Source organism: Gymnoscopelus microlampas (assembly GCF_963454915.1).
Source record: "Gymnoscopelus microlampas genome assembly, chromosome: 18".
Lineage (NCBI taxonomy): Eukaryota > Metazoa > Chordata > Actinopteri > Myctophiformes > Myctophidae > Gymnoscopelus > Gymnoscopelus microlampas.
Window position 1 is genome coordinate 25,463,244 of NC_139955.1, and position 9,786 is coordinate 25,473,029.

Genomic DNA, 9,786 nt, shown 5'->3' on the forward strand with positions numbered 1-9,786 from the left:
TATATTTTCAAACGTTCACATTTTTTTTGTTTTATTCAGTGGGGCTTATGTTCTGCACAATGATCAACACTCTGACTACCCCAGTGCTAGAGAAAACAGGAAGTGCTTTTAGTCTATTTTTCTCTTCATAATCCAAGAAGTTCAAATCTGATTATGGTCATTATTACCATTTTCCGATAAACTCTTGCACGCTGCATTTCCTCTCTATGCATATTGTTTGTCCATGTAATTGAAGAAAAACATACAGATTTGTAATATCTGAAAAATAAAAAAGCAAGGATTTAAGGTTCTTATCTTTGCAAGGACTGCAGAGTCCAATGGTGTGAAATTAAGACAAACATGTGCATGTACTGTACAGACATCCGCGCGCGCACGCACACACACACACACACACACACACACACACACACACACACACACACACACACACACACACACACACACACACACACACACACACACACACACAGTCTCTCTTTCTCCAACTCTCCATCTGTCCATATCATGGCGACTCTGCTCGAGTGTCATCCTCACTGTCACTGGCTAACACATCCTGCCCAGTCACCGTCTGATTGGCCATCGGAGAAGTGGGAAACACTGATCCAAAGAACAGGGAACGGAACTGTGAAAGGATAAGGGGAGAGTGAGTGCAAATTAAATTAAGTAAATATTCGTATTGCAACGTATCACTGCTCACGGCTACATGCACACAATTAATCAACCCACACCAAACCCATGCCTTAATGTAACCATACTAACAATGCCTAACCTTAACCACTTAAACCCCATATGGGTGACCTGAGTCCCTTAGGACTCTATACTAGTGTATTTTCTGTTTTCTGTTATTGTGGGGAAAGCTTTCGCTGAAAACAGCAGATTGACAAGCTGTGACGAGTTGTGAGCTTGTCGATCTGCACATTTCTGGATGCTGGGGTTTAAGTGGTTAATGCATGCCAAATGGGCACATTAGTATTTCCTGCTTCAGGTGGCAATAATCCCAATATTGTGCTTTTTGTGTGGTAATCAAGTTGAAAGTCAGGGCCATACTTTTTTATTAGGTGGTCTTTCTGTGTCCGATGGTTCATCTTTATCTTCCTCCTCTTCCTCTTCTTCACTGTGTGGCCTAGTCCTTTGATTAGCTACAGTTAGCTGGTTTAACAATGTATGGCTGGGCAAGGGGGGTGAGGGTGGACCCGCAGCCAGGGGAGCAGGTGCTACGCTGGTATCCATGGCGATGAGGTAGGAGTCCATGTCATCATTCATGAAGTCATCAGGAGGGGGCAGTGGTGTGTTTGAACTGAGAGTGTGGAACGGAGTTAGAGGCAATAGATGGTGATGAATATGACATTATAATGTGAGAGGCATGGAGATTAGTGGTAACAAGCTAAGAAACTTAAAGGGATATTTCACTTTCAAAACAACTTTTGGTCATTTTATGGTCTACTCAGGCTTTAGTGAGCCCTCCAGACCGTTTTTAAGTTGCTTTATTCAGTATTTAGATATTTGATATTCATTTTACCAGCCACGCCCCCTTCCTATACAAACCCATTATAACTTAAAACTCAATTTTTAACCTGTTTAACCATCAAAAACACCCGTCCTTGGTTCTGGTGACTCACCCTGCCCTCCTAATGCGTGAGGGGGCCGTGTTTTTTTGATTACTTTTTTCATTTATTTTTAATATATATTTTTTGTATTTAATTTTTTCATTTTCCAAAAAAAAATATTAAAAATAAATGAAAAAAGTAATCAAAAAAACACGGCCCCCTCACGCATTAGGAGGGCAGGGTGAGTCACCAGAACCAAGGACGGGTGTTTTTGATGGTTAAAAAGGTTAAAAATTTAGTTTTAAGTTATAATGGGTTTGTATAGGAAGGGGGCGTGGCTGGTAAAATGAATATCAAATATCTAAATACTGAATAAAGCAACTTAAAAACGGTCTGGAGGGCTCACTAAAGCCTGAGTAGACCATAAAATGACCAAAAGTTTTTTTGAAAGTGAAATATCCCTTTAAAGCTGTAGCATACTCTTTGTGGAAACTAAATGAACTCTGAAGGATTACAAACACACCCAGGTGGCAATTAATTAATGGAGAGAGATAGCACACACTTTGACCACTGTGCCTGTAGCCAGAAATTTAGATCTCCTAACAAAAATGATTATAAGTGTGTTATAAAGGTAAAAAAAAACAGCATTCCAGCACTGTATACAGTGGGCGGGGTATAATTTTCTGCACTCAGAGTGGAGCAGAAGTATAAATATAAAAAAATACAAATTCTGGTTCTAAAGAAACCCATGCTTGCATTTAATCATCTGCAAATGACTAGTTACCGTTTCGAGTTGTTACGAAGGTTGGAATCATCAGAAAGGGTGGCCAGCACAAAGTTCCCCTCCAATACACTGTCTGTTACCGACAGTACCACAGGACTGACACACACACACACACACACACACACACACACACACACACACACACACACACACACACACACACACACACACACACAATACTACTGATAAACAGTTGATAAACAATAAACAGTACGTGTGTGTGTGTGTGTGTGTGTGTGTGTGTGTGTGTGTGTGTGTGTGTGTGTGTGTGTGTGTGTGTGTGTGTGTGTGTGTGTACCTTCCTGGTTCATCAAAATATATAGAGATTGGAAGACCAGTGGACTCTGCAAACACCAGTAAACCCTGGAAAACAGATTACAATCTTAGAATAAACCAATCTGGGAACCCATTCGGTAATGTGTCTTGATATTAATAATAAATAAACCTGTCAACCATACCCTCCATAATGTATCGTTGACCCAATACAAATCGGTTAGGATGTTTTTGCTCTCCGTAATGGAGAGCAAAAACATCCTAGGCTCAAGGACTTTTACCCCTCTTATGTATTAGCTTCCTTTCCATCTTCTTCCCGATCCTTCTGTACCCTCCCTCTGTCCCTCCCATGTCTCACCCGTAGTTCCTTCAGACAGAAAGTGATGCTGGTTTGAGTTCCAACTGCAAAATGTTCAAATTCATCTGAAGCAAGACAGAGCTCTGTCATCATGGCCCTGGACTGCTCTGAGAAAGAGATGGAGGGTACAGACAGAAAGTTTCACTTCTACATATACGTACATAGCTCCCTATTAGAAAACTCTCAAGAAACTCATTTGCCAGCTTGCAAGTTTTGATACTGACAGTTAAGTAGAAAAATAAGCAGTCATGGAGAAATGGGGCCGTTTGTGAAATACTGGGAGTCCAAATTAGATTTTGACTGCTTCAACCCATTAAGACCTGAGGTCGATTCCACAAATGCCTTCTAAATCAGTGGTTCTCACACTTTCAAGATATTTCAAAAATAGCAGATGTACAAGCTTGTAGCGCGGCACGAAGTGATGCGCTGTGAGCTTGTATGTCTGCTATTTTTTGGGGAATAGCCAACGCAAAAATCTAAAATGACACAGATGCTTTCCCGGTTTTAATGGGTTAAATCCTAGGGAGGTTTTGAAATCTAAAACAAGAGCTATTTGCTACATCAGTAAATAATGTTTGAGAAGTGTGAAATAGGGAAACCCATTCACCTGTGTCTTCTTCAACATGGTTCCTGAACCACACCCGTTCATCGCTCACTGACACGGTCACTTCCTCCAAAGAGGGAGGGAAATTTAACACTGTGTCGACCAGTACCCTGTGAGGGAGGAAAATGAAATCAATAAGAATACGGACCAGTAAGATAAGACACATTGAAACCACTCTACAGTACAGATTGTTTCGCCATAGAAATAGAAAAGTGTAGAATTTCCACTACACGAAACATTGTGATTCCATGTTGTCTCAACTTGCGGTCTTTCCCTTTGCTGCCTCTCCATTGGTTCCCTAAACTCAGGCACAGTTATCTCCGGGACAGTCCCGTCCAGTCACATTCCACCTCCTATCACACTCTGCCTCATCAACCGATTTATCCACTAGGCCAAATCGAAAGTTGAGTCCTCCATTCCCTGGCAACCAGCTCCTATATGTGATACAGTATATGTGATGTGTGTGTAGAAAGTAAAGAGCAGAAGTGGTCACAGTACCATTGCCTGGACGGTTAGTTGACCTGGCTTCGAGTCTCCACACACAACGGCAGAGAGAATGCCAGCAGAGAGAGAGCTGCCTCAATGGTGCAAAGTTGTAGTCTGCATATCCCTGGGTATGGACTAGTACACTCTAATTACTAAACCACTTAACCTGTTGTTGGTTGACAAAGCGCCACGACATTTACTCTGACCCTGACCTTGTACTTAATTATCCCTCTGGATAACACCTAACTTTTAAATAGTAAAGCAGAGAGTTTTGACAGACCTAGGCTGTGTTCGGAGTACGTTAGGACAGCTCTCCTTGTCAAATACAGCCTGTAAACTCTCACTGTCCTGGAAAGCAAGGTTATGCGTCTTCAATAGTCCTACGGAATACAAGCAAACCAAGACACGTCACAGACACAAACAAAGAAAGACACACACACACACACACACACACACACACACACACACACACACACACACACACACACACACACACACACACACACACACACACACACACACACACACACACACACACACACACACACACACACACACACACACACACACACACACTAAGGGCAGTTAGAGAAAAGTACTGTGATAATATAAATGTAAAAGAATACAGCCGAGACTTTAGTCTTGCATTTGGGGATATGTAAGCCATCTTTGAATGTCACTTCAGCTAACTAACTTCATGGGATAAAGCAAAGCAAAGCAAAGCAAAGCAAAGCAAAGTAAGCAAAGTTTGTTGTTTACCCAGGGTGTTGGACTAAGTGCGGAACTTATTTACAGCCAGACCCTGCATGGAAGCCTTGCTCAAGGGCTATTCAGCGGTGATTCATGATTGATGTGATGAATTGGGGAATCGAACTAGGGACCTTCCGGTATCAAGGCCGCCCCTCTAACCACTATGCCACCGCTGCCACAGGCTACTACCTTGTTTACAGTGCAGGGTGAAGGTGAGGTGGTTCTTCTCTTCATCCAGCTTTATGTGACATTTCTCTACTGTCTTCTCCAGAGTGGCCAGGGACCTGAACACTGCCTGCACACTCTGACTCGCACACAGAGACAAGAGTGGACGGATGAAAGAAAGACATGGAAAAATATGAGAAAAAGGTATGAGTAGTAATGGTGCTCCTTCTCTCTCAGTATATAGTACTTATACATACACACACACACACACACACACACACACACAAACACAAACACACTCTCTTGGCGTTGCCTGTTACCTTCCGGTCTGCCGAGCTGGAGACCGGGGTTCGATTCCAGCCCGGTGTGCGTTACAAATACTGGAAAAAACGGATGGACCTTCCATAAGGAAGGTACTGTACTGCACACTCCAGAGAACAGAGATGGACTCATTACTACTGCATCAAGTTATTTATTAGCACTGTGCTAATAAATATGGAAGGTCTATATATGCCTGCTGCCTAGACTTGCACCTCCGGCTCCTTCTAGGTTATTTGGATGTGCAGGAATGCTCTTTTGTATGTATGTCTCTCTCTCTCGCTCTCTTTCTCTCTCTCACATATATTATACCTTGATGGCCACTCTGCAGCGGAAGCCATATCCCTGGGGAATATTGTACCTGCAAAACAATAACATGACATCATAACAATGAGAACTTGTGCTACAGTAGCACTGAAATACAGTATGACATAGATAGAGAGGTTTAACGTTCACTCACATCCTAAGAAAAACATTTACCTGCTGAAGAAGAGAGGTGCAAACAGGAAGCAAGCATACGCTGACCGCGAGGAGTTCACAGATCGCAGGGCCAACTAAAAGACAGAGTAAATACAACAGTTAGCACTAGTTACAACAGTTCCTCGTATACAACAATGTATAAGTCAAAGACAACCATACCCCATCTTCCTCAGGTTCCAGGTAGAGCTCATCTCCTATCCTGGACAAAGAGTGGATAGCTTTGGCCAGCACTGGACGGCAAACAAACACACACATCATTATCATCATCAGTAGCAAAATGGGGAAATCTGTCCATCCATTAAAAGTGAGCAGCTACTTGAAAAGTGCAGAAAACTACGCAATGTAGTTACTAAATTGATCAGAAATGCCAAAAATAATTTCTTGAATGAGAACATAGAGGCAAACAAAAGCCACCCACAAAAACTGTGGGAGGCACTAAAACAATTAGGCTGTATGTGGCCCTGACCACATACAAGCTCACTATGAGAAACTAGGGGCTAAAAAAGATTCCTTCTCATTCAAACCTGTAATGACTGATGTGCAAAACAAACTCCTCGCCCTACAGACAAACAAGGCCACCGGCCTTGACAACATCCCCACCAGATTCCTCAGAGACGCAGAGGTCTCCAATGCTCCCATGGTAGCCCACATTACAAACGTATCCATCAGTCAGTGTCACGTCCCACAAGAATTCAAGTTGGCAAGAGTAATCCCGCCTGTTTCCATCCTTTGTTCCATCTCAAAGGTTATAGAGCGATCAATCCAAGAACAAATCAACAGCTACCTCGCCGAGCGTAATCTGTTGTTTGAATTCCAATCGGGCTTCAGAACATCCCACTCCACTGACACATGCCTACTGTACAGTATTTGACCGACTACATCAAATGTGAGGTAGACTCAAATACTGCGGCATGGTCATGTTGGACCTCCAAAAGGCGTGTGACACTGTAAACCACTCAATTCTACTTGATAAGCTGAGGGCGATTGGTTTTGATTGCACATCACTAAATTGGATGAGATCGTACTTGGGAGGGTAGAGAGCAAGTGGTTGACATCAACGGAACCATGTCCTCATCACTCCCGGTGAGCTGCGGGGTTCCTCAAGGCAGCATTCTAGGGCCGTTACTGTTCCTACTATACATTAACGACATGAATGCTGCCTGTAACTGCAAACTGTTCCTGTTCGCTGATGACTCGGCACTCCTGATCTCGGGTGAGGACAAGTTGCAAGTTGAGGAAGCTCTCAGGTCCGAACTTTCCAAAATCTGTACCTGGCTTACCGATAACAAACTGTCACTACACCTTGGGAAAACTGAATCCATTCTCTTTGGGACCAAACATTCCCTCAGTAAGTTGAAGGTAAATGGCTTCAAGGTCAAAGTTGATGACACAATCATCTCTAGCAAAGAAGAGATTACCTATTTGGGATGTATTCTTGACAAATACCTGACAGGTGAAAGCATGGCAACAAAGCTGGTCAAAAGAGTAAACCAGAGAACCAGATTTATGGGCAGAGTTTCCTCTTTTGTCAACCCTCAGGCCCTCAGGACCCTCTCAGGGGCCCTGATTCAGCCCCTTTTTGACTATGCTTGCTCCTCTTGGTACTCCAACACATAGACATATAAAGGTAGACGCCTCCTTCGGCTCTGAGGCGTGCGTATCTCGGCCGTGCTTCCACTTCCTTCCGCTTTAGCAGGGCAAGCTGGAAACTTCCGTGTGCGTCACAGAAGGGGGCGTTCGGTAGGCCAATCAGAGGCAGGTGGGGCGGGTCTTTTCTTAAGAGGCAGCCGCGCAGCAACTAGTCAGTTAGACGTGCTGTGATTGGCCAGTAGTCAACGCGATGTGATTGGCCAGTAGTCAAACAGCCCTGCGGAAGAGCCTTGTATTGAGATACCAGTCGCTCCAATGAACTGCAGAGGCCAATTGAGGTATCTAGGTTTCTATATCTATGCTCCAACACCTCAGTGTCACTGAAGACTAAGCTTCAAACCTCCCAAAACAAACTGATTCGACTACTTCTCGGACTGGGGCCCATGACCCACCTCTCTCCCACTCACTTTGCCAGCCTAGGCTGGCTCAGGGTGGAAGACCGGGTTAAACAACTAAAAATGGGACTGGTCCTCAAAATTGTAAATGCAGATTTGCCCGAAATGCCCCCTATACCCGCTTATCTGTCTAAATACCTCCAAAAAGTTAGTGACACCCACGAAACTAGAGGGAGCGTAAACAACAATCTGGTACCACCCACCCATAAAACAAACATGGGCAAATTCTCCTTCTACAGCACGGCCAACAATGTATGGAATAGTCTAACCCCATCCCTCAAAAAATTCAGTTCGCTGGGCTCATTTAAAAGCTCATTTAAGCCCTAAAAACTCATCTTTCTGGAGGCCACAAGAGGAGGTAGTACCAGTTTCCCGGCCGGTAGACAGACGACCCCCTCCCCTTTTTTTGTATATATTTTTTATTTGTTCATGCTTTTTTATGTTGTACATAGTGTATTTTTTCTCTGTATTTTTTTGTTGATTTGAAATGTTTGGTTGCTACTATATATGTCATTATATCAATTCAAGGACCCCAATGGAAACAAGTCCGCAAGGACTTTTTAGGTCTGACCTTTTAGACAAAAGTATTATAAATGTAACTGTGTTGTTTTACATTCTTTTGCCTAATAAAAAAATAAATCAATCAATTTCAATCACAGGTGCAAAAGGAGAATGTGAGAGAAAAGCTGTTTTGCTTTGATGTCTATATAGTTTGGATCTTAAAGACTCATAGCTTATTTAGATTTCCATCATGACTTGTTAGTTGTTACCTATTTTGTCCTTTAGCCTACAAGTGTACTGTACTCACTCAGTGGTGGAAAAATAACTCCATTTTTTACTTGAGGAAAAGTATTAATACTGCTTTGTAGAAAAACTCTGTTACAAGTTAGTCCGGAATTAAAAATGTACTTGAGTAAAAGTACACAAGTATTGGTATCAAAATGTACTTATAAAGTACCAACAGTAGAAAGTACTCGTTATGCAGAATGTCCCATTACACACGTTTTCAAATGTATACATTGTATAAAAATCTTTTGAAATAAAAGCAGATCCACAAGCTGAGCTTGTGGACGGTTGAAATGTATATACGGCTGAAGTGGTTAATGTATGTTTTGTAATAATAATCAACATCTACGAGGTAACTAAAGTTGTCAAATAATTGTAGTTGAGCAAAAGTACAATATTTGCCTCTGTAGTCTAGTAGAAGTACTGAAAACTGGAAATACTCCAGAAAATTAAACATACCCCAAAAGTGCACTTATGTACAGTGAGTAAATGTACTTAGTTACTTTACCCCACTGGGTGTACTTTGGCGTTACCTTTCACATTTCCTCCAGTCACGACGCAGTCCATTATTTTATTCCCTCGTGCAGGTTGGATGCAGGATGATGTTAATAACAGCTGACAGGAGGCTGGTTAGTTAAGACAACTATGGCTAAACCACGGAGCCCGCGAGTCCTTTAAAGAGCAATACTTACACCCTGGTACTGGTGTATTATGTATATGATCTCCCTAAGCTCCATGCAACGAAACAAGTCGCACAACAAAGCATTTTAAACCGTTCTGTTCTGTTAGAGACCAGATATATTATATTATAACTCTAAGGAAGCTACCATCACATTGTTTACGCCGCCATAACGAACGTCCGCACTGTCGACCAATCAGACGGACAACATGTGGGATAGGCGTGGTTTGCATTGTACGCTTGCGCATTAGGTGGAAAGACTGGTGATGCGAGGTTACTTGCGCATACATGTAAAGCTTTTTCTTTCTTTTTTTTCAAAACCTGTCTGCTGTTCTTCTGGTTCTCACTTGTTCACATGAAAATTAGGTTTATTATATTTATAATACAATTACAAATGCAATTACAAATGCATTTAGTTTAGACTTTTCCTACCATGACTTTGTGTAATAAGTGTGACATATTTAGAAAACAATATGGTGGGTCTATCAGTATAAAGTAAGACTAAGGGATG

General features: G+C 42.3%; 1 protein-coding gene across 5 annotated transcripts; it reads right to left on the bottom strand.

Moving 5' to 3' along the window:
- Positions 1 to 14: 14 nt before the first annotated feature.
- On the bottom strand, positions 15 to 9,455 carry rad9a (RAD9 checkpoint clamp component A). Of its 5 annotated transcripts, none has more exons than XR_014599550.1 (13): positions 9,130 to 9,455; positions 5,925 to 5,995; positions 5,766 to 5,839; positions 5,598 to 5,646; positions 4,992 to 5,106; positions 4,333 to 4,432; positions 3,570 to 3,676; positions 2,963 to 3,069; positions 2,630 to 2,694; positions 2,332 to 2,427; positions 1,048 to 1,297; positions 433 to 622; positions 15 to 350 (listed from the first exon to the last, which is right to left on the bottom strand). XR_014599550.1 is itself a non-coding variant. In XM_084041532.1 (12 exons), the coding sequence occupies exons 1-12, from the start codon at positions 9,161 to 9,163 to the stop codon at positions 503 to 505; spliced, it is 1,179 nt and encodes a 392-aa protein (XP_083897658.1). In that variant the 5' UTR covers positions 9,164 to 9,455; the 3' UTR covers positions 15 to 502. The 5 variants fall into 5 exon arrangements, 2 of the variants coding, with proteins under 2 accessions (XP_083897658.1, XP_083897657.1); XR_014599551.1 differs by having other exon boundaries at positions 425 to 622; XR_014599552.1 differs by having other exon boundaries at positions 411 to 622.
- Positions 9,456 to 9,786: the final 331 nt, after the last annotated feature.

Bases quoted from the DNA above. Each gene is read 5' to 3' on its own strand.
- rad9a (XM_084041531.1), bottom strand. From the start codon at position 9,163: ATGGACTGCGTCGTGACTGGAGGAAATGTGAAAG. The intron at 3,070-3,569 runs GTGAATGGGTTT...TCTCTTTCTCAG, and splicing joins CCATGTTGAAGAAGACACAG to AGCAGTCCAGGGCCATGATG. The intron at 1,298-2,331 runs GTAACTAGTCAT...CCACACTCTCAG, and splicing joins CTTCGTAACAACTCGAAACG to TTCAAACACACCACTGCCCC.